The following is a 27875-nucleotide window of genomic DNA, read 5'->3' as shown; positions in this document are numbered from 1 at the left end:
GACTTCTGGCCCTACCTCTGACATTGCCTGCTGACTGGCATCATTGGCCTATGCCCGGTGTCAGGCGTAAAGCAGCAGCAGACAGCTCTTTTAGAGACACCTGGGAAACCTCAGCTTAAACCCTTTAAACCCCTCTGAAACCTCAGCTTAAACCCCCTCAGGATACCTGTCTTTCAAACCTGATTGATCAGTTTGCAATTCCAGGATGAGATTCAAGAGCTGAAATTCCACCAGCACATCCAAACACACCTGTGCTGAGGTTGGACAGCTCTTTTAAACACTGGTGCCTGGTCCTCTGGCATTGCTGCCTACTGATTGGTGCTGACTGGCAATGCTGATCTGCGTCCAGCCACTTCTGGGAGCTGTCCACTGCTTGCGATCCTCCAGCACTGCCTCCTCATGGTGGTGTCTCTGGTGCTGCCCAGCCCAGCCTTCAATTGCTGCTGCTGACTGCTGTGGGGCCATTTCAGCAGCACCACCTGTGATCACCTCCAGTTGCGACACGAGTTAGATCCTGGTCCACCACTTAGTGCGCCACCAGCTCCAGGCTCTTCTCGAAAGGACACCACCATTTTGCATGATTGGACAATCAGCTTTTGATTTGGAGTACTGAACACTGCGGACACTATCTGGGGTAGGACAGCCGGCCATGTGTGGCCTTAGAAACCCTTTCCTTTTCCTCAATTGCCCCTTTGTTAATAAACCCTGTTGTTGTTAAACCTTGAGGTTAAGTTGTGTCTTGCAGTTGTAAGTGCATGGATGAAGACCCATAACCATGACCTACCTTCCCATTCTCCCCACCCCTCACACCCCCCACCCCAGGCTTGCATGGTTTCAGACTTTATTTAGGCTTGGCCATTCCTCCCTCTAATGTCTTTTTTCTGGTCCATGATTGTTATGGACTGAATATTTGAGTGTCCCCAAGATTCATTATGTTGAAGCATAATCCCTAATGTGCTGGTATTAGAAGGTGGAGCTTTTGCTAAGGATTAGGTCTTGAGAGTGGAGCCCTCCTTAATGGGGTTCATGCCCTTATACTAAAAACCCTGAAGATCTCCTTCACCCTCTGGCATGTGAAGCTGTAGCAAGAGGACAGCCATCTATGAGCCAGGTAGTGAACCATAGAGTGTGCTGTTGTATTAATCTTGGGTTTCCAATGCCCAGAACCAAGAGAAATAAAAATCTTGTTGCAAGCTTCCTGTTGTGTGGGATTCTGTGACAGCAATCCCAGTTGAGCCGGGATTCAGTCCAGGACGTGGCTGTTTTTGTCTCATTTTGTGATGGTTCCTCAATCTTTGTCTTTCATGTTATTTCTTATTTTTTTGGAGGTTGTCTTGTAGAATGCTTAAGTTTATCTGAAATTTACTTACAATTACATTTAAATCAGTGCATTTTGGGTAGGAATTCTGCAGGTTTCCTCCCCTGTGCCACTGAGGTGTCAGTGCATTGGTGACTCCGTGATGCTGCTGCCTCATGTTTTGGTGACATTAAGTTGGTACATGGGGCCAAAGATGACACTCCATTGTGCAATTACTATTTTTCTCTTTGTAATTCACATAGATCTCAGGGAGCAAATACCTGGAGACTCTGAAGATACCATTTCTACTCATGCCTTTGATACGGGGATGCTGGCCAACCCATTGGCCAATAAAAGGAGTTTGAGAAGGAAAGTAGTCTAATTTTTTGACAAATTGAAGAAGGCAGCAGACTAATGTCTGGAGGCCCACCTTCCTGCTCTTTGGCAGAGCGCAGGGGTATTTCTCCACTGTTACAGGGAGTAGAAACAAACTGGGAAACGAAGGGCATGTCCATTCTTGTACTCCAGCTGCCTCCAGCCAGCTTGTGCTCCTCACCCTCTGGTGGTCAGCAGTTCTGATATTATCTTTCCAATGAGGCTCTTTATCCTTGGAATGTAAAAATACAGGGTTTATTAAGCCTCGAGGGAAGTTACCCGGGGAGAGAGAGAAAGCCATATACTTTGTTGCTGTGTCACCTTCACCCACCAACTTTTAACCATCCCAGCACCTGCCTACTCTGCTAGCGTTCAGCTTCATCTACCCATCTTGACTACAACTGCTACAAGTTTGCTCAGTGGGGTCTTCCCTCATTCCATCTGCATTTACTAATTTGAATTTTAGTGCAGAGCTTGTCCTCATCCTTCTCATTGGAAGTGTTAGGGGGAAAAGGATGTCCCAAATCTATTTCCATATAGGCTTTGTGCACTCCACCCCCACCCCAGGTCAAAGCCAAAGACACTGGGAACTCCAAATCCCATCACCACCAAAGGGAAGGTGGCTGGGACCTGAGGGTGGGGTTAAGCAGCCAGGTAAAAGGCAGACACGTGGGCTTTGGGGGACCCCATTTTGGGCTCTCCACCAGCTCGCAGCGTCCGGCCAGCTCTGAGAGTGACTTTGGGTTTCCAGGTCGTCGGATCGGGTAGGACGCATTAAAGACTTTATTTCCCTATTTTCTCCCTGAGTTGTCCATTTTCCTTATTTCCTTTTCTCTTGTAAATAAACCTTTTATGAACCTTTTGTGTGTGTCTGTAGTAGAGTATTCATAAGTCCCTTTAAAGCGCGCGGGTGAGGACCCACAGCCAGGAACCCGTTTAATATCGGGGCTGCCCTATAACAGCAGCGCCGTGGGGTCAGTGACACGCACGGCCAGCGCGAGGGACACGCCTCCTCCTAGCGCAGGAAAGCAGCTCCAGGAGCCACCCGCCACCCAAGCTCCGCCCCAAGATGGCGGCCCCCAGGGCGGAGGGGCGGGGCGCTCCGGGTCACGTGCTCGCGCCTACGCGGACGTGGCCGTCAGCGGCCGGCCCACGTGTCCCTCGCTGCGCTCCGTCCGTCGCCCCCGCCCGGGGACTCGATCCCAAGATGGCGGCGCCCAGCGAAAGGAGGAGCATCGGTGGCGGGGTCTCGAGCTTGTGGGCCGCGCTTCTCCTGGCAGCCCTGGCGCTGAGGCCCACGGAGGCGGTGTCCGAGCCCATGACGGTGGCGTTTGACGTGCGGCCCGGCGGCGTCGTGCACTCCTTCTCCCAGAACGTGGGCCCCGGGGTACGTGCCGCCGCCGCCTCGGTGGCTTCAGCTTTAAGGCCGGAGGGGACGTGGCCCGAGGAGGGGTACAGAGCATCAGTGGCGCGGCCGGAGGAGCCAGCGAGGGCTGTCAGGGCCAGGGCTTGAGGAGGTGGCTGCGGCTCGGCGCCCTATGGGCGGAGTCATCAGAGAGACCCGTCTGAACTCGAAGGAGGTGGGGCCTCCTGAGGGCTGGTGACTGGCCTCAAATCCTGTTACTCTTCACATCTCAAAGAGCCCAAGCAGCCCCGTCCTCCAGACCCGGGAGGGTTCCGGCATTGGAGAGCAGGGCGGCCCCGGAAGTGAAGGGAGAGGTGCAGGAGGCTGAAGACTCCAGGTCCTTAGAGATCTAACTAGGGTGGGAAGAAGTTGTTTCTCTCTCCATTCCACAAGATTCCTACCCCCCCCTTTTTTTAAAAGATGTATTTGTTTTTATACAAGAGCTGGGGTACAGGCCAGAGGCGCGGGAGGGTGAGAGGATTCACCAGAGACAGAGCCGGGAGCAGAACAGGCAGATGGACCGAAATGCACTGCTGAGGGGAGCAGCAGGAGAGACAGGAGAGGTCTGCCACGCCATGTGGGTATCTGCCTGGCCGGCCAGGAATCGAACCTGCGCTGCACAGGCTGCGGACAGCTTCACAGTGCTGCACTCAACCCTCTGCGCCACCGGGGAGGCCCAAGATCCCCCATGTTTTCATAGAGGTGTAAACCCAGGCCCTCCTTACCTGGAGGTACCAACCCTGTCCCCAGCTTGTTGGAGAAATCGTGTTCTCTACCACCTTTTCCAGTCTGTTAGGAAGTTATCTGTAGTCACTTATTTGTTTGTTTAATAATTCCTTATGTGCCAAATGTTTTATATGTTAGGCCCATTTTTCACTGATAAAGAAACAGGCATAGAAAATTTTGCGCTTGTTCAGACCACAGCAGAGCAGATATGGACATGTGGGAGCTTTTAAAGTCTGTGTTCCTGAAGGACCAGAAAGGGTGTGACCTCCCCTGTCCTACTCATCCCCCAGAAGCCACATGGGTTGTTTGTCCTGACCCAGGAGCTCAGTAGTAGGGGGCAAGCAGGGGAGTTCTAAGTCTGCAGCCTCTGGGAGGCCAGCCCAGTGACACTGGCCACAGGGGTCGGGTGCCACTTCCTTCCCTTTAGTGCACATGCTGAAAATGGGATCTTGATCTGGATTTCCGAAGGATGTCCTGAGATCCTGCACGTTAAGCGTTAAGCATTGCCTCCTTATCAAGACTTGTTTTCTCCCTTCCGTTCTCCAGGACAAATACACTTGTACGTTTACCTATGCTTCTCAAGGAGGGACCAATGAGGTGAGTTGTTCAAAATTTCATGTGGTTTACTATCACAGTAGCCATTGTCATACAGTGTTCCAGGAACAGTGGGCTTGGGTGATACATGTTTTAATTTACACTCATTAAATGTGTCTTGCTTAGCCCAGTAAGAGAGGGAGGACTCAAGTTATAGTGATGGCAGATTCCACAGAGTGAATAAATATCTTGACAGAGAAGGTGTGAGGTATGAATCTGCTGTTTTCATGAGCCTCTCGTAAGAGTATTGTTTGTTTTCTGTGCTGCATAACAAAATATCACAAACGTAGTTGCTTAGAACAACACTCATTTCTTTTCTCATAGTCCTGGGGGTCAGAAGTTCCTTTTGGCTCAACTGGATGCTTCATAAAGCCAAAAGCAAGGTGCAAGGTGTCAGCCAGGCTGCCCTCTGTATTCTTTGATGAAGAGGCCTCTTCTAGACTCTTTAAAGTTGTTGGCAGAATTCTGTTCCTTGCCACGTACAACTGAGGTCTGTTTCCTTGCTGGCCTTTTTCTCCACCTGGTGGCAGAGGAGGGAGTAAGAGAAAATCCAGAGCATGAGAGGCCACAGTGATCAGTCGCTGGCTTTGAGAGGACTACATGGCAAGGGGTGTGGGTGACCTGGAGAAGCTGAGAGTGGCCTCTGGCTGGCAGCAAGGGAATTGGGGCTTCAGCCCGACAACTGCAAGGAACTGAGTTCTGCCACAAGTACATGAATTTCATAGCATAAAACTGTTTTCCAGTTCGCAGAGGCCTGGGAATCATAGACAGGTGTTTATGTTGAGGCAGCAGGTATGGCCTGTATCTGTCCCCTTGTCTTGCCAGTATAATTGGCTCCTCCATTTGTGCTGCAGGCAAAGTGCATCAGTGACCATTTGCTCCCATTGTAATTAACATAAAAGCGGCCTTGTTTCTATTAATGAAAAGTTTTGACATTAAACCGGAAATACCAGTAACCTGGGGACCTTTATTACTCTTGTGTGGGAACTATAAACTCATTTTACTAGCAAAACCTAAAAAATGCCTTAGGCAACCCAGAGTGGAACAGTAGGCTTTCCATTTCCTTTTGGCCCAGCCTTTAGAGGTGATGGAATTAGAATAAACTGGTAGAGGTGTGTTTGGCACCATTTTAAAAATCTTATTTTTTTTCATTCATGTTTCTGAGGTTTTCATTTTTTTTTTTTTTTTTAAGCATTCACATTGTTCAGAAAGAAAAACATAAAAAGATTATGGCGCTGCCTCCTTATCCAGTTCCTACCCACATCCTACATGTGACCACAATTATTAAAATCTTGTACCTGTGCCTTTTTTGTGCTTATACCAACAGGCATGAATAGAGCATCTGCCCTTTTTTTTAAATTTTTCTTAATAGACTTTATTTTTTGGGCATTTTAGGCTCATAGCAAAATGAAGCAGAAGGCACAGAGATTTTGATATACCCCCCTTGCTCTCCTGCCCCTCACATGGGCAGGACAGCCCACTATGGACATCTTCCACCACAGTGGGACATTTGTTACAATCAGTGGACCTACATGGACATGTCATCACCCCAAGCCCAGGTTGAGGTTAGGTTTCACTCTTGGTATTGCACATACCGTGGGTTGGACAAATGTGATGTGTGTGAGCAAAGCAGGGATCTGGCATCGGGTCCAACCTGGAGGCCCCAGAAAGCATCACCCACTTTGCACAGCTGGCAGTTCAGAACTAGCCCATGCTCGAAGAGCCCGTGTCCCTGACTGGCTGTGTCTTTTCCTCTCTTCCCAGAGGTGGCAGATGAGTCTGGGGACCAGCGAAGACCACCAGCACTTCACCTGTACTATCTGGAGGTAAGCCCAGGGTCCTGAGTTGCAATCTTTTTTCAGAAGAGGCCTCTTTGCTGACGGCTACTGTGGGCACATGCCTGGGGTGAAGCCCAGCATTGTTTCAGGCAACAGTGAAGACAGGGGAAGCCAGACCATGAGGGTTCTGCACCTCTGGAGGGGCACACAGGCCAGTGGAGGTGACGTGACACCGTGGAAGCAAGAGGGGTTCTTCCACACTGCTGGAAGTTGGTGGGATGGGGAGGGCTCCTCAAGGATGTCCATGTACTGAGGTTGACAGAGGTGGGGATATTGGGAAAGTATGTTCCAGGCAGTGTGAGTAGCTCAAGTAAATAAGTGCTCAAAGTGTTCACGGAGGGAAGGGACTCAATGTGGCTGCAGCCCCAGGATAAGGGACTGGGCTCCCGACTTGCTACCCTGCCCTCGTTGTCACCCTCAGTCATGTTCCTTGTTGAGGGCTTCATCTGCAACCATGGAATGTTTGTCTTTTCCATTCTTATCCCTTCTGCCTGGCGCCCAGCTTGATGACCGAGTGGCAGGCGGGGCGGGGATAGAGGAAAGAGAGGGTCCGCCACCGGTGGGTGTCAGAGCCGCAGGGAATCCTGGCCTTTCCCCCTGGAGCTCTATGGCCTGGAATGCAGTGCACCAAGAAGAACCTACTTCTGGAGCATTTATTATATGCCTGGAATAGTGTGGACACTTTGGGGGTACACAGGAGTCATCCAAGCTGTGTTCCCCCTTCAGGGGACCAGGATCAACATAGGGGGGCCGGTCAACAAATGAAACACCACTAGAGCACCCTGATGGTGGCATTTAATTAAAGGACAAGATGTGTTTTAATCACACCTGTAGGCGTTGTCCCACAGTTTGCTGCTCAGTGCTTAACAGGTAGCAGGTGTTTACTACAGTTTGGAGGGCGATTCTTACCTGCTCTGTGCCCCCCAGCAGAGGCCCCAGAGGCAAGGAGCTGGGCCTTTGTGATTTGCAGGGAGGTCCCGCCTTCTGCGTGCCTCTTTCTGTCTGGTCACTGCCTGGCATGGGGTTCGGTGTTCCATAGTGTATGGAGGGGCATAATCCCTCGCTACCCAGGCCCTGGGACATGCTGAACCCCACGCCTGCTGCCACACTCCACTGAGGGGCTGAGCCTAAGTGGGCCAGGCCTCCAGATTTCAAGCACTGGCTGACCCTCCACTCACCAGGCCTGGGGCAACCACCAGCCTTGCACAGTCACAATTCAGGGATGTCCCAGGGTCGACCTTAGGCCACTTGAATAAAGTGACCATTGCAATAAAGTGAGTCACACAAAGTTTTTTGGCTTCTTAGTGCATGTAAAAGTTATGTTTAACTATACTGTAGTCTGCTACGTGTGCAGTAACATTAGTTCTGAAGGCACAACACTCATACCTTAATTAAAACTACCTCATTACTAAAAAATACTAACCAGCATCTAAACCTTGAGTGAGTCTGATCTTTTTGCTGGTGGAATGTCTTGTAAAAAAGGCAGTGCCTGGGCCTCCCCTGGTGGTGCAGCGGTTGAACGCTGGGTTGTGAAGCTGCCCACAGCCTCTGCAGCGCTGGTTCGATCCCCGGCCGCTGGGCGAGGGTCCCACATGGCTCGCAGACCTCTCCTGCCGCCCGCTGCTCCCCTCAGCAGTGTACTTTGGTCCTTCTGCCTGCTCTGCTCCCCGCTCTGGCTCTGGTGAATTCTCTCACCCTCCCGCGCTTCTGACTGTACCCAGTGCTTGTATAAATAAATAAATAAATCTTAAAAAAAAAAAAAAAAGGCAGTGCCTGAGAAGTGCAGTAAACCAAGGTATGCCTGTATGATCTCCTCCCCCTACCCACTTGTATGCACCCTCTGCTGGGGCTCGCACAGAAATGACTTTCAGCCCATGGCCCCCTCTTCCCACTGCCGCCTCAGTGGTGTCCTCCCTGCTGCCTCTCTGTCCCCACCCATCTGCCCACCACATGTGAGTACGAGGAGTTCACACTGCAGACATCATTGTCTCCCTGCTTGCCACCTTCCAGTTACTTCTGCTCCCATTCCCATCCTCTTAGCTCCTGTTTCTGCACAGGCCATGCTGAGTAAGTTCCTCAAATGCCCCCATTTGCACCCCCCGCAGGACCTTTGTAGATGCCATTCCATCTGCCCAGGGCAGCCACCCCCCTCCTTTCTAGTTAACTCCTGTACTTCACGCTCCTGGATGTTGCCTGGCTTGGCCCCCACTGAAGTACCTGCACGCTCGGTTAAAAAGCTTTCAGTGAATGAACTTGTGATTCCCTGTCATAGAATAGCTCACACCTAGATGGACAAAGAAACTCATTATGTGAGCTGAAAGAACCTTCCAGCAAAGAGGAAAGAAGGAATGATGTTGAAGGGGCCCCGTCCATCCTTCCCACAGGCAATGCCTCAAAGCAGTTTCCCTCTTGAGAAGGAGAGGGCACAGCAGCCCGGGGCTGTCTACCCCCCCCCCACCCCCCCACCCCCCCACACACACTGCCTTCCTTTGCAGGCCCCAGGGCAAGTCCTACCTCTACTTCACACAGTTCAAGGCGGAGGTGCAGGGTGCCGAGATCGAGTATGGCATGGCTTACGTGAGTATCACTGCATGTTGGGGCTGCTGCCCAGGGCAGCCTGCTGTGAACTATATGTTTCAGACCACAGGCTGGGGGGAAGCAGGCAAGATGAGGAGAGGCAGACTCCAAGCCTCTCAAGTCTGTTTCACAGGGTGCACTGGGCAGACCTAGTGGCCCAGATTAGGACCCAGTTGACCCTGGAGACCCAGCGGGCAGAGCAGGAAGTGTGCCCCTGGCCTTCCTCTCTCCCACCACCAGGCTCCTGCTGGTGTCCCCCACTGGCAAAGTCAGCAGGAAGTCGGGGGCATGGCGGCTCTCCCAGGACAGGAGCAGGGTCAGCGAGGGCAGAAGTGGGCCCGGAGGGACAGAGGGAAGGCCCCACATCCCTTGGCTGGGCAAAGGGCCTGCGTTCTTTCCCACTTACAAAGTTTCCATTTGATCCCTTTCAGTCTAAAGCTGCTTTTGAGAGAGAGAGTGATGTGCCCCTGAAAAGTGAGGAATTCGAAGTGACCAAAACAGCAGGTAAGTAAAGAGGGATTGTAGAGGTGGGAGCCAGTTGCCAGGGAGGGAGGTGGTGCGGCACACCGACAGGGGCACCCTGGCACCCGCCCTCAGCCCCCATGTTCTAGCTCCACGTCTGTAAGCTGGTCCTGCAAAGGGCCTTTTCAGCTTTGTGGGGCACATGGTCTCCGTTGACATGACTCAGCCAGCCCCTGGAAGGCAAATCAGTCATGAACCATGTCAGTGGTTAGCAAGCGTTTCCCCGAGGCGGGGAGGGGCGGCCTGGCTCTGCGACCAGGAACAGCTCCGATACTTTAAAGTAGAAAGTGTCAGCATAGTGTTTCCAGGGGTGTGCCACGAGATTGGGGGTTCCCTCCTGAGGTCCTGAGAGCCCCACCAATGTCCTCTGAGCCAAGCCAGCCTCTGGGCAGAGGCTGAACAGAAGGGGTACGAGATCCCCAGAGTGAAGGCTCAGCGTGTGAGAACAAGGGGCGGCGCATGCGTAACTGTGACAATAGATGTGAAGCGTGGAGTGAAGCTGAGTGGGTGGAAGCCCTGAGGGTCCTGGGACAGAGAAAAGTCGGAGGAAGGAACCCACGTGGCTGCGGGCGGCACTGGCCGGGAAAGTGGAGGGGAGGGGCAGCACGAGGAGGGGCCTCCAGGGAGACAGTCCTGGGTGTGGAAGGAGCCTTGTCTGAAGGTCCTCGGGGCCGGGGTTACTTCAGAGGAGTGATCAAGGACAGAGGCGTGGGGGTTGTTGGACACAACCCTGGGGCTCACGGTAGAAGGGGAGGTGGGCAGGGAGCTGAAGGCCTGCTGAGGGCTGGGTGGGGGTGGGCCTGGTTCCCTGCTCCTGCCAAAACCTTTGCACGTGTGAGGGGCAGGTGACAGTCCCCGTCCATTCTCATTGTGGCAAAATTGACCACCTCGAACTTCCCTCTGGCTTCTGCCCTCAGGACAGGCCACCCACTCTCCACCCGTCTTCTGTGCCTTACCTGTAACTCTTACAGGGCCAGGGAGCTTTCCACGGGGAGTCCATTTGGGGACATTTGTGGGGTGTTGAAGGTCTGGCCATGTGTTTCTTTTGCAGTGGGCCACAGGCCCGGGGCATTCAAGGCTGAGCTATCCAAGCTGGTGATCGTGGCCAAGGCAGCGCACAGTGAGCTGTGACCAGGAGCCCCGATCAGGGTGGCATCACCTCATTTTTGCTGAAGGAGCCAGGACCTGAGAGGATTGGTGTAGTGCTGGTTTTCTAACATCAGTTATGCCTTGACTGATGTCGCCCTGATCGTAGGGGTTCGAAGCAGCGAAGGCCTTGTAGCAGAGTCCACTGGGCCTGGAGGCCAAGGATGTGCTGAGCCCCTCTCATGGCCTGCCCCTACCCTGCTCCTCTGAACAATGTGGATTGGGCACATGGTGGGCTGTGGGGGCACTCAACTTCTCTTAAGCTGGCTTGTGTCTCCCCCATGGGATCAAGCCTGGCTCCTGGATGCTCCCAGGGAGAGGACTCCTACAGACCTCCGACCCCACGCTGACTGTTTTCTCACAGCTTACCCAAGGGACCTCCTTTCAGATTGACTGAGAAGAAATGAAATGTTCTTTTATATTTAAATAAATAAGACATTAAAAAACAACCCACAGTCTTGGTGTCTGGCGCCTGCCTGGCTGAGCCGGGGGCCCAGGGATAGCCGCAGCGGGGCGGGGTGGGAGCCGGCCACCCATACTTCCCTTCTCTGTTGGAAGCGGGGGAGCTGTTGCCCTGGGCAGGTGGGAGCTTCAGGCATGACTGCCACGAACCGCCCCTGGAAAGTGGGCTCTGTGTGTCCCTGAGCCGTGGGGACGGAACCGTCCACTCCCAGCAGGTCCTCCACAACCCCCATAGATGGGGCGCGTGCTCCAGGGCACACTGTTCTTCTGCATCCAGGTGCTTGCTTTTGCTTATTTCTGAAGCTGGATTCTGCAGTGACTTAAAAACAAGAAAACCCACAGGCAAACCAAAATAAATAAAATCTCCAAATGTCTCAGCCACTCAGAAGGACCATGGTCTCCTAGTTACAGGGGCCTGGGAATCTGATTTGACCTTCAGGCGGCCCTCCAACCTGTCTTCTCGCCAGCAGACAAGGGGAAACACCCGGGCTCCCAGCTTCAGAGCCCTGAGGTGTGGAGTGCCTGCTAATCGGAATCACCATGCTGGAGCCACAGAGGCCGTTCCATGCCCTTCACTCCGTGCCCTGCCTCGTGCCAGCTGGAGCTGCTACCTGCCAGCGTGCATCTTTGCAGAAGAGGTCTCCTTGCAAGAATGAGGCCGTGGGACACTCAAAGACAGCCTTGCACCCTGGGCCCCAGGGAGGAGATTCTTAGGCAGTCAGCCTCCAGCCATGAAGGGTGCAGTGGTGGGGGCAGTGCACAGGACATGCCAGGGCCTCTGGGCACAGAGGAGCCCCCTGCCCCATGTGACTGACATGCATGCACATCTTTATGTAACTTTGTTCAGCGCAAGAACAAAGCCACCTGGCCCTGGGGCTCGTTGGTTGGGAGGAGGAGCTGAACCAAAGCCTGTTGGGGGCATGCAGAGGCCCGCTCCGCGACCGCACTCATCTGGCACCCTGGTGCCTGGTGGCGCAGAAATTGAACCTGTCACCAAGGGCCACGGGTATATGACATTTACATGCATCCTTGATTTAAAAAGCAAAAACCCCAGGAGGGCGAGAGAAAACTGTCAGACAGCGCCAGGCAATTCGATGGCCGTTTCCATATAATGCAAATGGAAGATGTGCACTTTTATTTAAATAGTTCTGTAGTGCTCTTTGGTTGTTTTAAATTAAATTTCAAATTTATGAAAAGATCAAGACAGGCTGGACAGCCCAGCAGGGAACAAGCACAAACTGCTCTGCACATTGACCTATTCAGTCAGCAGAGGCAAGGGCAAAGGATTTCATCTGGGGCTTGTTGCTGTAATCAAAACGCACATTTGCTCCTGAATTTGAAGCTCTGTCTCTTGACTAAAGATAAGGGGATGTTTGCCTGTAGAAAGATGGGCAGAGGTAGCAGCTGGCTTTCGGGTGAAAGCCTTTGGCTTTTTCAGGGAACCAGAAGTCACGCCACAGGAGACCGGCCCTGCACTTGAGGATGTAATCTCCCATCAGCCAATATAGCCGTACAGGGATATGCAAAAGGGCATGGTGGGGACTGTAGCAAAGCAGGGGGGCAACTGCTATGCAGCTTCACAGCAGGCATCAAGGCTCAGGTGTGTTTTGAGAGACACTCCAAGGAGCGAATGGTGTGCAAGTTCTTCATTTTTTAATGTTGGCAAATAATTCCAAATGTCTCAAACACTAGATGGGGCCAAGCAATCCCATCTTCCCTAATATGGCCAACGGGCCTCCTGTGTGCAACCTTTGCCCTAAACAGGCCTGGTTCTGCAAACATTCTTTTTTTCCCAAAAACAAAAACCAGTCACGGGACATCATTTTCTCCTCCTCTAGGGCATCCAGAATAACCTTCCCAACCCTGACAGTGGCCAGACCCACAGCAGTGTTTTGCAACCTTTTAAAACCAATGTCCCCTTTTGACAATTACAAATACATTCATGGCTGGTTTAACAACAGGTATGTTCTGAGAGATGCGTCATTAGGTGATCATTGTTGTGCGTACATCACAGAGTGTAATGACACAAGCCCCTCCACACCCAGTCTACATGGTACAGCCTATTGGAACCCCCATGGTGTATGTGGTCCCACAATCAGAATATGGTTAATTGGTGCTTGACTAATTACAATCAACCCTTGAACAACATGGGTTTGAACTGTACAGATCTGCTTCTCCACAGATTTTTTTTTAATCCTTGGATTCTGCATTCACAAATTCACCAACCTTGGCCTTTAGTTGGGATCCTAAAACCAATCCCTGATGGATACCAAGGGATATCTGTAAAGTCTTGGGGGAGTCAAAAAGTTAAACATGGATTTGGACTGCAAAGAGGTCCGTGCCCCTGCCCCTGCCTTATTCAACTGTCCATCTGCCGTGACACCCTATTCCCACAGTCACATTCACAGGTCCTGGGGGGTTGCTAGTGAGGACTTCAAAGACATTTGGGGGAACATAGTTCACCCCATAACACCCTTCTAGTTCACATGATGCTGTCTGTAGGAATGAAAAAGCCCAGGCAACATAATACTAAGTGGGAAGTGCCAGTCATGGGATGACAGCAGGTGCTTTGAGGGTGCAGACGGGCCTCCCAAGGGTTACGGCAGTTGAGGAAGCACAGGCGGTAGGTGGGCGCTGGCAGTGACTTTGAGGTGTGTGGAAGCTGCTGGCTGTGCTCGTCTCCCTGCTGAGCGTGGAGAGGTGACACGGATCCTTAAAACCGCTTCAAAAGGTTTAGCATCCTCCGAAAGGGGAGAGGTTACCTTTCTGGGGGAGATTTCAGCCTCAATGGGACTGAGAGAAAAGAGGTGGAAAAACCCACAGGTCCCGACCCCTGGCAGGAAGACCATGGACAGAGGTCAAAGGCTGCCCTCGTCCAGCATCTTGGTGAGGCCCTCGCAGATCCTGCGCAGGTGGGAGCGGTAGGGCTCGGCGGGCCCGTAGAGCGCCGCCAGGAAGTCACAGTCTGCGAAGTGGCCGAAGACGTGGTTGATGCGGCCGTGGGACTTGGTGGTCAGGTGTGGGCCCACGGCCTGGTGGAGCAGGTCCCGGCACTCATGCAGGCCGGCAGCCAGCACGCGCCGGTCGAAGGTGAACTCCACCTGGTGGAAGCTGACGGCCGTCATGGCCAGGCGGCGGGCCTGCTGGCGGAAGCGCTGCAGCAGCGCCAGCTCCTCGCCGCCCAGCTGGCCCCCGCGCAGCAGCACGCCCAGCTTCATGGCCACCTTGACCAGGTTCTTGACCACCTTCTGGGCCTCTTTGCGGCTCCGGGTGAACTCCTTGGTGGCGCGGTACAGCTCATCCAGGACCTCGCTGCTCGTGTCGTCGATGAACACGGCCACCATGGCCTTCGACGCCATCTTGCTCAGCAGCTTCTTCTGGGCCTGCAGGGCCAGATTCTTGGTGCTGAAGGTGTCCATTGGCCCTGCCAGAGAAAAGAGACCCATCAGTGGTGCCCACGGCCCAAGGCCCAGGGCTCTGAGGGGTAGCTGGGCGGGCCCACTGTCTTCACAATCTGTGAAGTGAGTACACACCAACAGCATGTCTCCGAGGAGCCACGGGGCCCAAGCCTGGAGAGCACCGGGTGTGGGGCGGGGCTGGGTGCAGCTTGTGAAGGCCAGGGCAGCTGGCAACTGAGCCAGGGATGTGTGGCAAGTGCTGCGGAGCAGGGAAGCTAGAAGTGCCCAGAGCACAGGCACCCCAGTGGATCACGGGGGCCTGGGCAGGCCTGGCGGGAAGGACAGATGGGAAAATAGTCGGGCACATCCCAGGGTGAAAGATCTGCCAGCAAGGGGAGGGAAGTTCTGAGCAGCTGGAGGACAGCGCACACAGGAAAACGGCCTTCACGCTCAAGCTAGTCCCCAGCGGACCCTCAGGGACTGAGAAGAAACCGTTTCTTAAAAAGAAAGAAAGAAAGAAAGACAGAAAAGAGGGTCAAAGTGTTATAGGGCAGCTCCGATACTGAATGGGTTCCTGGCTGTGGGTCCTCACCCGCGCGCTTTAAAGGGACTTATGAATACTCCACTGCAGACACACACAAAAGGTTCATAAAAGGTTTATTTACAAGGGAAAAGGAAATCAGGAAAATGTACAACTCAGGGAGAAAATAGGGAAATAAAGTCTTTAATGCGTCCTACCCGATCCGACGACCTGGAAACCCAAAGTCACTCTCAGAGCTGGCCCGATGCTGCGAGCTGGCGGAGAGCCAAAATGGGGGACCCCTCCAAAGCCCACGTGTCTGGCTTTATACCAACCTGGCTGCTTAACCCCACCCTCAGGTCCCAGCCACCTTCCCTTGGGTGGGGATGGGATGTGGAGTTCCCAGTGTCTTTGGCTTTGGCCTGGGGTGGGGGTGGAGTCCACAAAGCCTGTATGGAATCAGCTTTAGGACAGCCTTTCCCCCTAACAATTCCCCCCTTTCACTTTATGTCACCATTTCCATGGTGATGAAGATTGAATATATGGAGGTTGGGATGCAGTCTCAGATGAACATTTTTTACCAGGTTTGGTGAAATCTGAACAGGGGAACCCCACTACCTGTGAGCCCTGATAGCAACCCCCAAAGCTGTCATACTCTTGCTGTGAGTATGGAAGGGGCTTAAGGGGCGTTTGCAGAGAGGTTCCAGCTTGTTCCCCGCCCCCGTCCTGCGGTCTGGTGAGACAGGATCCCAGACCCAAGGCCTGGATTGTTGCAGGGGGAGGAGGAGCCGGGTCACTGTTCCCAGTCCTCCAGCCCCACTGCTCCCGAGTCACAGCAGGCATCCTTGAGGAACGAGTCAGGTGGGCAGCGGCCTGACAAGGTTTCCCGGGAGGCCATTTGGGAGGTTTGTGGAAATGCTTTGCAGCAGTGACTCCCAGCACAGAGACACTGGACGGCTCCCGCCCAGGAGGGATGGCCGGCCGCCTCTCGGGAACAGTGAGCAGCCTCTGACTGCAGAAGTCCTGTCTATCCCTCACGTCTGTCTCCCTTTGTCTTTCCTGCACATCAGTCTTCCAGATTTCCCAGGCTCTGGAGCCTGGAGCCTCCTACTCCCACCACCTGCATCCCACAGTGCCAGGATTCTCCCTAAATTGTACATCTGGGCATAACGCTTCCCATTTGAGAACCAGCTGGCAGCTCCCCATCATTCCAAGGAGCAGGCCCCACACTTCATTGGTGCCCCTGCATCTTCCCTGGGGGTCTCCTATACATCTTCCAAAGCCCCCAAGTTCCTGCCTCTTTCTTGGTGGAATCTAATAGATCCTCTTCTAAGGCCCTGCCTCTTCCCCTGCCGGATTCATCCTTCAACCTAGTCTGGAGTCCGCCTCTTCTGGGAAGCCATCCCTGAACAGCCGAACTGACAGTGAGACAGTGGTACCTCTGGACCCCACAGCACCCAGGCATTACCCCCTCACTTCATTTCCCCATCGGCCTGCCTCACCCCAGGCCACAGCGAGGAAGTGGGAATCATTCCTTATCTGCTGTGTCCTTGGAAACCAGAAACATCTACTGAATGAATAAGGGGAGCCCTGAGATCCACCCCTAGCACGCCCCCGTTGCCCCAGGCCCTGGTCAGAATGCACCCCGCCCAGGCTGCCAGGCCAGGAATGCCATGTGGGCGCCTGCTCACCCCTGGGGCCCCCCACAAAGCTGGTCTTTGTGTGAGCTCAGACCCCAAGAGAAATCCCAACCCTCAGCCTCCCTCTTGCTGGTCCTCAGAGGTCAGGACAGGCACGGGGATTACTGGGCTAGTATTCCCTGCCCCCGTAGCAACCACCAGACCCCAGGGTTATGCAGGTGTGGGCCAGAACAGGGGTGTGTCAATGACTCAGCACCATGTGGCAACCCCTAAGCCACCAGTGGGCCTGTTTGTCATTTCCAGGCATTGAGCTGGTTGCCTGTTTTACAGAACGAAACACAAAGGCTCAGAGAGGCCACACGGCAATGCAGTGACTACTGGCCCCTACTTCCTTTTTATCCCTAACTTCCTCCACCTTTCCCAGCTGAGGCCCTCCCTGAGTCTTAGAAGGCCAGGAGCTATCCTCCATGACAAAACCTGCCCCATTTTTTATGCGTGCTCCAGGCTTTAACCCTTTTGACAAGCAATATAGCCAACTGCCTCATGCTTCAATCTCCCCATCTGTAAAATGGGGAAGATCAGAATTAATGCCACCCTGAGCAGAATCACGTGGGTGAGCCCTGTGCTTCCCAAGATGTGAGCTTCCTCCGCAAAGGCTGGATACCGCTGTCGAGAAGGCTGCCATTCAAGTGCTGCACCATGCATGGTCCCTGAATGTGTAGACCTACTGCTCTGGAATTCCCCAGAAAACAGAACACATTTTCTAGAATACCCCATTTCTTATCCAGCAAACCCCTGCTCATCCTTCAAGTCTTTGTGTCACTGTCACTTTCTCCTGGAAGCCTTCCCAGACTGAAACCCTCAGCTCCCTTGTTCACTCTGTGTCTCTGGTAGCCAGCTCAGGGCCTGCTACTCAACAGGCCCTTGGGAAATGTTTTTTGAATGCATGAGGGACAGGATGTATACAAACATCAGGAAAAAAAGAGGGAATTCCCACTGCCACCCCGGGCCTAGTCTCCCCAGTTAACAGATAAACAGAGACTCAGAGAGGGAAGGTCTATCCGTGAGTCCAGGGACGAGGCACCTGGACCACCAGGGTCCTGGAACCCAGATCTCTCTGCCTGTCTTGGCTGCTGTGTAACCTTGGGCACGGAGAGGGCGCTGCCCTCCTCTGGGCCTTGACTTGCCCATCTCTAAGTCCTGAGATTCCAGAAGGGAGCTGGGTCTATTTACTGGCTTCAGGTAGGGCCTAGGCACCCCCTGAGCAGCTCCAGGGCAGAGGGGAAAGGGGCGGGGGCAGAGGGCAGCTTGCCCTCCCACCCCCAGTTCCCTGCCTCCACACTCCTGGCCCCTCAGGACAGCCCAGCTGCAGCCCCCCGCCCCCTGACCCATTGTTCTGCCAGAAACACCCCCATCCAAGCAGCTGGACAGGGATCTGGCTGCTCTCCCTGGGGAGCAGGCCACGGACCAAAATAGACCTCAGCCTTCCTTCCTGCTTTGCTCACCCAGGTCTGAGGGCAGGCAAGCCAGCAGGCCGCCGCCACGCCACATCAGCCCTCTGAGACGGGACTTTCCCAGGGACGGTGAGGGGCTCGGGACTCAGGGCTGAATGTCCAGGGTTCCGGGTCCCTGCCCATCAAGTGTTTGAACACCCCCCATCATCAAAAGTCCACTAGAGCTTCAGGGGTTCGACTGGAACACTCATTCAGTAGCTCACTGAGCATTTATGGAGCACCAGCCACGTACCTGGCACGGGGAACACAGCAGTGACCAGAAACGATCCCATCCCTAACTTCTTGAGCATCCCAGCCGCTAGGTCCCATGCCACCTTCTTGTCACAAAATAATTTGGGAGGCCCATACTACCCTGCAGTGGAATACACACACACTATCACCTCCCTCCACCCAGTGGTTTGAAAATCAAATTCAGGGCTCACTTCGGCAGCACATAGACTAAAATTGGAACGATAGAGAAGATGAGCAGGTCTCCTGCACAAGGATGCCACGCAAATCCATCAAGTGTTCCACAGTCTGAAAAAAAATCTAAGAGATGGTGATAAAGGCCTGATCTTGGGGGGAGCAGGTCCTGGATTGTGCAGGAGAGGTCTGCTTTGCCATGTGGGATTCTCGCCGGCCGGCCAGGATCGAACCCACGCTGCAGAGGCTGCGAACCGCTTCACAGTGCGGTGCTCAACCACCTGCGCCACCAGGGAGGCCCGGGGACAGGGCTTCTTTTTGGAGTGATGGAATGCTCTGAAATGTGAACACTTGAAAACGATAAATTTTATGGCATGTGACAGATCTCATCTAGCTGAACACTGACATACATTTATGTCTCATTTTTTAAAATATTTACTTTTTTGGGCCTCCCCGGTGGCGCAGCGGTTGAGCGCTGGGTTGCGAAGCTGCGCGCGGCCTCTGCGCCGCCGGTTCGATCCCTGGCTGCTTCCCGGCCACCGGAGGAGGGTCCCACATGGCGCGCAGACCTCTCCTGCCGCCCGCTGCTCCCCTCAGCAGTGTACTTCGGTCCTTCTGCCTGTTCTGCTCCCCGCTCTGGCTCTGGTGAATTCTCTCACCCTCCTGCGCTTCTGACTGTACCCAGTGCATGTATAAACAAAACAAAGAAAGAAAGAAAGAAAGAAAACATGCCTCTATAAAAAAAAAAAAATTTACTTTTTTAAATTAAATTAAGTCAGAATTTGGCCCACCCTGTAACACAAACAGAAATGAAAGGAGTGTACAAGTCAAGGTTTGTAAATCCCTTCCATGTCGATGAACACATAGTAGGTGCTCAATGCAATCATGTGCTCTTAGCAACGGGGCATGTTGGGAGAACCGCATCGTTGGTGGGAACAGCACAGCGTGTCGGAGACCGCACCCCTGGGCTATGTGGCCCAGCCTGGAGGAACCAGCGCCGTCCATGTGGTCTGGCATTGGCCCAAACATACCCAAGTGACACATGACTGTACATGCTTGATTTAAAAGAATGTCATTTCTTAAAAGCTCAAGCCAACTGAACTTGAAGGTGGAGCAAATCTATCAAAGGTTCGCCCGCCACGGGCCTTCATCACCATGCAGCGCCGTCTCCCCTCCACTCACCTAGGAGTTGCATCTCAGGAATATTCCCTGAATATTAAACTGTGCAAAAGCTCCAGTCGTGGGTTTATTTCTGGGGGCACATTAGGAAGCCTTGGGGGCCAAGGGACTCCCTGGTGTGGCTGGACGCCTGGTGTCCCTGGTCTCTGTCCCATGCCTAAAAGCCAGAACATCTTGCTATTATCACAAACAAAAATAATCCGTCTAAATTTCCAAAATGGCCCCCTAAGAGGCATTACTGCCCCAGATGGAAGGAGCGGGATCCAGAGCGCAGCGAACAAAGACATAAACAGGAATTTCAGGGACAGACAAGCACCGGCGCCAAGGGGGGTGGGAGGGGCAGTGACAGCCAGGGACAGGCAGGAGGACATGACCTTGGCCAGGGCGGTCAAGCTCCAGGTGGAGCCCCTGGAGCTGGGACAGAAAGGACAAGACCTGAGGGAAGGGTAGGCCAGGCAGAGGGACTGGCTGGCACTGAGGTCTGGGGCAGGGCTGAGCCAGCCACGCTGGGACAACAGTGAGGCCGCAGGCCCATCCACAGCCCCTGCATAGACTGCGGTCCAGGTCGTCCCACAGCTGTGAGGCCTCTCCACTGAAACCGCAGACCTTGCTCCTGGGGGCAGCTCTCACATCCATGAAATGGGTGTGCAGGCACCGAGTCCCTGTAGCTGTAGCTCGGGCCCTGCGCCACAGAACCCCAGTCCACAGCTTTGACTTTCACCCTGCCAACCCCTTTGTCTTTTGGACCCCAAACTTCATCCCTGTCCCCATGTAGACACCCCAGCTCCCAAACGCCCTGCAGACTGGCTGCAGAGGCTGACTTCAAGCCTCCGGCTGCTCCAGACACAAAAGCATCTTTTACCTGCAGCGCCAAAGCGAGGAGGTCGGACTATGGGCCTTGGGAGGAGAAGGGCTCGTGGCGGGGAGGGGGCTGGTCCCCAGTGCCTTGCTTTTCTCCATCCCTTCAGTCCCCAAGCTCTCCCCCATTGCACACAACTCCCCCTCTGGCTCACTCAGCTGCAGCCTCACCCACTCCTCGCTGTCCCTGCAACTCACCAGGCGCAGTCGAGTCCCAAGACCTTTGCACGTGCTGTGCCCTTGGTATGTGTTGGGGGGCATTCTCAGCATCGCTGTTCCCCCACCCCCCGCCCCTGGACCAGGCTTTCCCTGGCGTCATCAATAATTCACTCCCAGTCTTCTCAATTTCATCCTGTTTTTCAACAATTAATTGTATGGGCCCGTTAATTTATGATTTATGCTTTCCAGACCAGAGGTGAGGCCAGAAAGATGGGAAACGGCCTGTCTTAGTGCTGATGGTGTCTGTAGACCCAGTCCCAGGCACACAGCAGACTCTCAACCACACTTCGGACGGCAGCATATACAGCGGGGGTCCCCAGAGCCCGCACCATCAAGCCTGGGGGTCTAGTGGCTGTAGCAGCTAGATCTGTGTCACTAACTCTGCGACATCCACACGATGACAAGATCCCCTAACAATGCTTTACTCAGTATGTATCCCTGTTAGGTAACGCATGATTGTATGTGATTGTTCAATGACTAATCAACTACTAAATGTTATAGAAGCACTTACAGGTAAGATCTGGAAAATAAAGTTGTCCTAGCCTGCTAACTCCTCCCACCATACTCCCCATTCAACCTGAGCTGAGCACTCAGCAACCCCCCAACATATTTCCAGGTCCACAGCCACACTGGGGAGGGGTGGGAGGCCTTCAACATACACATTCCTGTCTAGATAGTGGGGGTGATGGTGATTCCAGAGGGTAGAATACCCCACCTCCCAGCTGCTTCTGCCCTTCCAGCACTCTGAAAGCTGCACCCCATTCTATACTTGCTGAAAAATTCTTAACCACCAGCTTTAAAGAAAGAAATGTACACACATACGATTATCTAAATGTTCCTGATAGAAAGGACACATGCTACCAAATTTAAAAGCATAATCAGATATACAATTCTCTGTATTGTAAATTCCAAATGCCCAACTATTTCTGGAAAAATGTTATTGTTGAAGTTTTGTCAAACTTGTATGACTCAACCTATTGTTGTAAATGACAAAGAAACGTACTTCCGACATGGATATCACCCTTTATATTCACAAGACTAACAAGGAGAACTAGAACTCCACTCCCTCCTTATCAATGCCATGAGCAGCCTCTTAGCTGAATCAAATAGTAGGTTTCAAAGAGCGGGAGAATATTTCAGTGTTTTTGTGCTTTCACAGTGAAACAGCTATACATAAAGGTAGAATTTTAAGTTTAATCTTAATTATTGACATCTGCTTAAGTTCCATCCAGAGTTGGCAAGCAAAGACCCTCTGCATCATTTTGTAAATAAAGTTTTATTGGCACAGAGCCATGCCCGGTGTTTCTGTATTGTTTATGGCTGCTTTCCTAATTGTAGTGTTGGATAGATGTGACAGAGTAAAATATTCTGCAGAGACAAAAATATTTACCATCTGCCCCTTTATTGAAACCATGAGCCAACTCCAGGTCTAGACAATCAACACAGCTAATGCCCTTGATTTGTGGCATCTACCAATTCCCCTAGTGTAAATTCTCCCACCATGGCCAATTTCAAGCTTCCGACTTGATGTCAGTCAGTGTGCAGCTAGGAAGATGCTCACCATTTCCACCAGATATACACAAGATGAAAATAATCTCAAGAGCTTTAGTCATAGCAAAATAATTAGACCATTATGATTTTTCACTATTACCTTTGCTTTTTTATAATTGTTGTTAAACAGAATTTGTATATCATAAAATTCACCCTTTCAAAGTTTACAACTCAGTGGTTCTCATGTATTCACAGAGCTGTACAACCCTGGCCAGTATGTCATTCCAGAACATTCTCATTACCCCAAAAAGAAGCCCCTTCCCCCACCCCACCCCCAGGCAACTACTCATCTACTTTCAGTCCCCGTGGCTGTGTCTGTCCTGGACATTTCACATCAATGGTGTCACACACTCTGCCGTGTGTCCTGAGCATGTTTCAGGTCATCCACGTTACAGCATGTGTCAGAGCTTCCCCTCTGTTTATGGCTGAATAATGTTCCACGCCACTGTTTCAAATACAATGCATTTAACTGTAAGTTCATAGTCTAACATTTTTAATATGTCTATGTTCAACAACTGGTTGGCAAAATTCCTGAAAATAAGCAAGTGGCTCTCGTGAGCTAAGACAAGCAGGCTCTGGCGAGCCACTGGTCCACGGGCAGCCAGCCCCCACCACATGAATTCTTCATGCCTCACACAAAGGGTGTCAATAATTGATGGCCCTGTTGGGCCGGGTTAAGCCATCACTCCAGCTCTCCTCTCTCAGCCCCGGCTGCGGCAGTGCAGAGGGACTCAAGGGTGTGTATGTAGCCCCTAAATGAATCCAACCTCCGCAGCCTCCACCCTGGGCCCCTGGTCTCCTCCACATGGTCCCCTGGCTCCCACCCTCAACCCGCTCCCCACAGCAGCTAGAGAGCTCCAGGGCAATCACCTCTCTCAGAGCTCAAAGCCCGAGTCCTCCCAGCTGCCCACAGAGCCCTATACAATCTGCCCCATCCACTCCCTGCCCTCACCTCCTCCTTCTCTCACCTTCACTCTCTGCTCCAATCACACAGGCCTCCTTGCTGTCCCTCCAACATACCATGTGTGGTGCTGCCCCAGGACCTTTGCACTAACTGCTTCTTTCTGGTCATCGAGACCTGGACTCACATGTCCTCCCATCCATCTGTCCCTCTACCATCTTTATGCAATTATAATGAATCATTACGAATTTGCTGGATGAATGTCCACCTCCCTCAACCACATGGGTCATCCCCCTCCCCCTCCCCAGGCCTTGGTCATGCAGGGTATTTGTTATCCTGCACCAGGTCCGGCTCATGGTAGGTTCTCAGAATCTGTTTGTTGAATAAATAAATGACCTTCCAGTCCCAGAGGAGCTCAGGTCCAGATCTCATCCAAGGGCCCCATGGTCCAGCCAGAGGAAAACAATGGGCCAGAGAGAAACAGATCTCTAAGGTCACACAGAAGTGCAGTGTGAGCCCCATTGGGCCTGCCCAGGTAGAAAGGGACTTCGATGGCCCCCAGCCTCTACCACCCCTAGAATACCAACGACACGTGCTGCAGGTGACCTGGCAGGGAGCGTTCACTAGGCATTTCACCTCCAAGCCCTCATTGCCAAATTCTTTCGATGGACTTGCCAGGTTGCGGTTATATCAGAGCGGGAAACTGAGGCAGAGCGGACTGGGATCTTGACTAAATTGACAGTACAACGATAAGGTAGGCTCAAGCTCTAAACCTAGTGCTTAAGCTGGGAGACCCTTTCCTTATTCCAGCCCATCCTGAAGGAGAGTGGTCTAAGCCCTTTAAGGAAGTTTCTAGACCGATGTGGCCTATCACCCACTTTGAGGGACTCATCGGGGGCCTTCAGTAAAAACTTTATGAAGTACCCTCCCCCCATGCCTCCCACTCTCTCCTCTTCCCCTCCCCCCACCCAGTGCCCTTCTAGTCACCAGTTATCTCAACTCCTTTCCAGAAGGAGACAACTAGCTCCCCCAGACAGACAGGAACTGAAGCACAGAGATCAGGGTCTTAGAAGATGCCAAGAATTCCATGCAGTTCAAGGGAGCAGGGCTGCAGGAGGTGGCCTCAAGGTTGGTGTTGGGGGATACCAAGGGAGGGATCACAGGGGAGATGGGCTCGCCATGTAACTCTACCAAGTTCTGCTGTCTCTAGCCTCCAGCTCTCCATCTGTAACGTGTGGGACTGTGTCCAGACCAGCTGGAGGCATTTATTCAGCGTTTGCCTCTTGGTGAGGCTGTTTCCATGACAACAGTTGGAATTTTGTCTTAGGGACCCTCTGGTGACCTCACTTGACAAGCGGGGACACTGAGGCCTCCTGAATCCAGATCGCATCACCAAGCAACCCCAAGGCCCCTCACCTGTTCAGACCTCAGGTGAGAAACTGGCTGCACAGTGGAGGGAACACGTGGGTCTTAAATCTGCACCTGTCTGACTTGTCTCTTGGCCTAGGGACCCCCTGCCTCCTGTCACAGTGGGTTGGAATACCCCCTCACCCCACCCCAGGGACCCAGGCACTCACCCACCGAGAGCTTCCCAGGCCAAGCCGGGAGAAGCACAGCTCAAGTGTTTGCGTGGCTGGGCAGGCTCTTTGTTCGGTTTCCATAGGTACAGCGTCCCTGGGCCGGCCCCTCCTCCACCCCTCCCAGCCACCCAGCCCTTGCCCGGCCCGGCCCATCTAGGCAACTTGTTATGTTTCAAAGTTGGCGCCCGTGGGCCTGGCATGGCTGTAGAGGGCACAGTCTGTGTTACTGTCCCGAGGCAGGGCTGTGCCCTGCACGTGGGAAGGACAAGGAGACCCCTGGGATTGGAGCAGAGTGAGTGAGGGGAGAGTATGAGGAGGTGGGGGCAAGAAGGAAACTTGTAAGGTTCACATTCTTGCATTAAATTCTGGAAGCAGTCCGAATCCCAGAGAATAGTATCCCTCTCCATTATACTTACAGCAAACAGAGACTCACTGGTTCAAGTGCCAGAGGGAGTGGCAGGATAGGAACCCAGGTTTGTCGATTCCAAGATCTGATGTCCCAACCACGGGCTGAAAGGTTCTCACCGCTGAGACCCTCCCAAGGGAATTCGCTTCCCACAGCTGGGCTCAGACAACATCAGGAAGTAACCTTGGAGTCTGGTTTACAGCTGGGACCGCCCCTCCTTCAGGCTGGCCCTCCAGGACAGAGGAGGAGCTGATGCATGCAGATCTGGGTCAGATCACCTGCCAATTACCTTGGAGGAGACAGACCCAGTTCACAGCTGGCAAAACTGAGGCCAACGCTTCAGGGCACTGGGTGCATCCCAGGTAGGTCTGTCTAGGTGGGCCTGGTCCTGGCTGCCCCAGCTTCCTGGATCAGCCAGGGGCAGGGATCGGTCCTTTGACCGGGCCTCCCACCACCTGGAATGGCCTCCCGACTCAGCATCTGGCTCCAGCGCCTGGCACCCGGCACCGCGAATGGGGCAGAGTCCATCAGAGTCCCCATGAGGGATGGACGCTGGTCCCAGGGCACGGTCCTGCACGGGGGTGGGGGGGCAGTTCAGACCCAGGTTGTTTCCCCGAACCCCCGCAGTGACCGAGAGACAGAGGGAGAGGGAGAAACAGAAGAGGGAAACTGAGGCAGGAAAAGAGCGGGGCGGGGAGGAAGGGAGAACGGGGGCGGGAGAGACAGACGGCGGCCAGGCGGCCCTCGACATGCGACGAGACGGGGCGCCCCGGCATCTTTCGTTCACCTGCTCTCCGCGGCCCGACCGTCGGGGATCTGTCCCGCCGCCTCCGAGGGGCGGTTGCGGCAGCTGCGGGACTCGCGCCTGCGGAGCGGGACAGGCACGGGGTGGGGCGGAGGCTCGGCCCCGCCCCCGGCAGACCCGCCCCCGGCAGACCCGCCCCCGGCAGACCCGCCCCGCCCCTTCCCCCGAGCGGGCTGTGGGGGGCGGGGCTGGGGGCGGGCCGAGGGCGCCGGCTGAGCCAATGGCAGCGTGGGCGACGTACGAAGCACTCAATGGGCGCAGGTCACACCGCGGGCGGGGCGGGGCCAAGCGGGCGGGGCGGGGCCAAGCGGCCGGGGGATTCCTCCGGAATCGCCCTCGGAGGCCGGATGTTGGGGGCCCTGCCGGGATGGGGATGGGGACGTGGGGTTTGAGCCAAAGAAAGGGGAGGAAGGAGACGCAGTGGTGGGGAAGAGGAAAAGACAGAAAAGCAAAAAGAAAGCTAAGCCAGCCATGTGACTTTGGGGGAGTCCCTCCTTCAAAAAGCTGAGGACTCAGTTTACCTACTTTGGTAATTGGGATTAGGGTGAAGCTTTTTTTTTTTTGAAGTACGACCTGGAAAACCCCTTTACAACAGAATTAGCTGGGAGCCCGTTTTAAAATGCAGATTCTTGTACCCTCAGATGGGCTGAATCTGGACCCAGGCTTGAAGATAAATCTTTCTGAGTTGCAGACAAATTCTTGGGATAAGATTTGAGGCAGTTAGTGGGTGGACAGGCCCTGGAGACCCCAACAGAGGACTCCCAGTCCAGCCTCAGTTTCCGTAGGAATGGGCCCTTGTGGGACACGTAGGAGCATCTTGCCAGCGGGAGGTGGGGGGCAGCTGGGCCCTCACCCCCCTCACCCCCCCACCCCCCCCAGGATGCAGCTGTGAGTCCTGGGAACTGGGCCCAGTAGCAACTCCCAGCTTCCCTGCTGCTCTGTTTCCTCCCTGCAGCCCCAACTCTGAGTCCCCGGTGGGGCTAAGGCCAGGGGAGGCCAGAGCAGACAACAAATGTTGGTTATGTGCCTGCTGTGTGTCAAATCCTGATGGGCACACCGGGGACACAGAACCCTGGCACAGGCATCATGAGCCAAAAATAAATGCCCAATGTGGCAGGGGAAACTGAGACCCAGAGTGGGAAGGCCTTGCCTGAGAACACAGTCACAAGTGGCAAGCCTGGGATTCAAACCCAGGAGTGCCAGTGCCATTTCCTCCCACCCCAGCCAGGTCCTGCCCTCGCTCCAGACCAGGGTTTCTCATCCGGTGACTCCTTGGTGGTGGTGGGGGGGCTGTCCAGCGCATAGGAGTTGAGCAGCATCCCTGGCCCTCACCCATTCAATACCAGTAGCATACCTGCCCCCCCCCCCCAAAGTCATGACAATCAAAGATGCCTGCAGATATTGCCAAGTGCCCCTTGGCGGACAGACTCACCCTGGTTTGGAACTTACTATTGTATTTCCATCTCTTCATGCCCTCTGAACCCTAAACTACTGAGACTCCTTCAGATAGTGTAGCTGGTGGGGGTCACAGAGGCAGGGGAGCTGTTTTTAGCACCTCATGGAACTGTAGACATTGTTTCTTTGTGTCCAGGGTGGGCATGGACAGTAGTTTGGTGTCACTGAGGTGAATGCAAACCCAGCTTTGTCACTCTGTGCCCACATATGTTCATCAATTTGAGACTGCATTTTCCAAATCTGTGACATGAGAATTATGAAGACTATCGGTCCACAGATAAGGGCACCTTAAAAGTACCTCAAGGATGTGGAGAAATTGGAACCTAACAATCCTTGTGGGAATTTAAAATGTTACAATGACTATAGGAAAAGTCAGCAGTTCCTCAAAAAAATTTAAACATAGAATTGCCATCAGACCCAGTGATTCCACTCATGGGTCTCTGCCCACGTGAGTTGAAAGCAGGGACTTGAACAGACACTAGTACAACCACTTCGGTGACAGCAT

General features: G+C 53.5%; 2 protein-coding genes and 1 non-coding gene across 7 annotated transcripts; 2 read left to right on the top strand and 1 right to left on the bottom strand.

The window, feature by feature from the left end:
- Nucleotides 1–2853: 2853 nt before the first annotated feature.
- Nucleotides 2854–13074, top strand: MYDGF (myeloid derived growth factor). Its single transcript, XM_037505127.2, has 6 exons — nucleotides 2854–3059; nucleotides 4350–4400; nucleotides 6162–6223; nucleotides 8731–8812; nucleotides 9244–9316; nucleotides 10386–13074. Exons 1-6 carry the CDS (start codon nucleotides 2880–2882, stop codon nucleotides 10463–10465), a joined length of 528 nt encoding a protein of 175 aa, XP_037361024.1. The 5' UTR covers nucleotides 2854–2879; the 3' UTR covers nucleotides 10466–13074.
- Nucleotides 12004–25990, bottom strand: TNFAIP8L1 (TNF alpha induced protein 8 like 1). Of its 5 annotated transcripts, none has more exons than XM_037505123.2 (2): nucleotides 25898–25990; nucleotides 12004–14366 (listed from the first exon to the last, which is right to left on the bottom strand). In XM_037505123.2, exon 2 carries the CDS (start codon nucleotides 14359–14361, stop codon nucleotides 13801–13803), a length of 561 nt encoding a protein of 186 aa, XP_037361020.1. In that variant the 5' UTR covers nucleotides 14362–14366; nucleotides 25898–25990; the 3' UTR covers nucleotides 12004–13800. The 5 variants fall into 5 exon arrangements, with proteins under 5 accessions (XP_037361020.1, XP_037361021.1, XP_037361023.1 ...); XM_037505124.2 differs by lacking the exon at nucleotides 25898–25990 and adding an exon at nucleotides 25121–25842; XM_037505126.2 differs by lacking the exon at nucleotides 25898–25990 and adding an exon at nucleotides 25138–25842.
- Nucleotides 18429–18533, top strand: LOC119242411 (U6 spliceosomal RNA). The gene has a single exon (XR_005124427.1). It is a non-coding gene; the product is annotated as a U6 spliceosomal RNA (small nuclear RNA).
- Nucleotides 25991–27875: the final 1885 nt, after the last annotated feature.

The sequence above is a fragment of the Talpa occidentalis genome, unplaced genomic scaffold, assembly GCF_014898055.3.
Source record: "Talpa occidentalis isolate TD23 unplaced genomic scaffold, MPIMG_talOcc4v2.1 talOcc4.12, whole genome shotgun sequence".
NCBI classification, from domain to species: domain Eukaryota; kingdom Metazoa; phylum Chordata; class Mammalia; order Eulipotyphla; family Talpidae; genus Talpa; species Talpa occidentalis.
The sequence above is the reverse complement of the archived record's forward strand: the minus strand, read 5'-3'. Positions and strand labels throughout refer to the sequence as shown.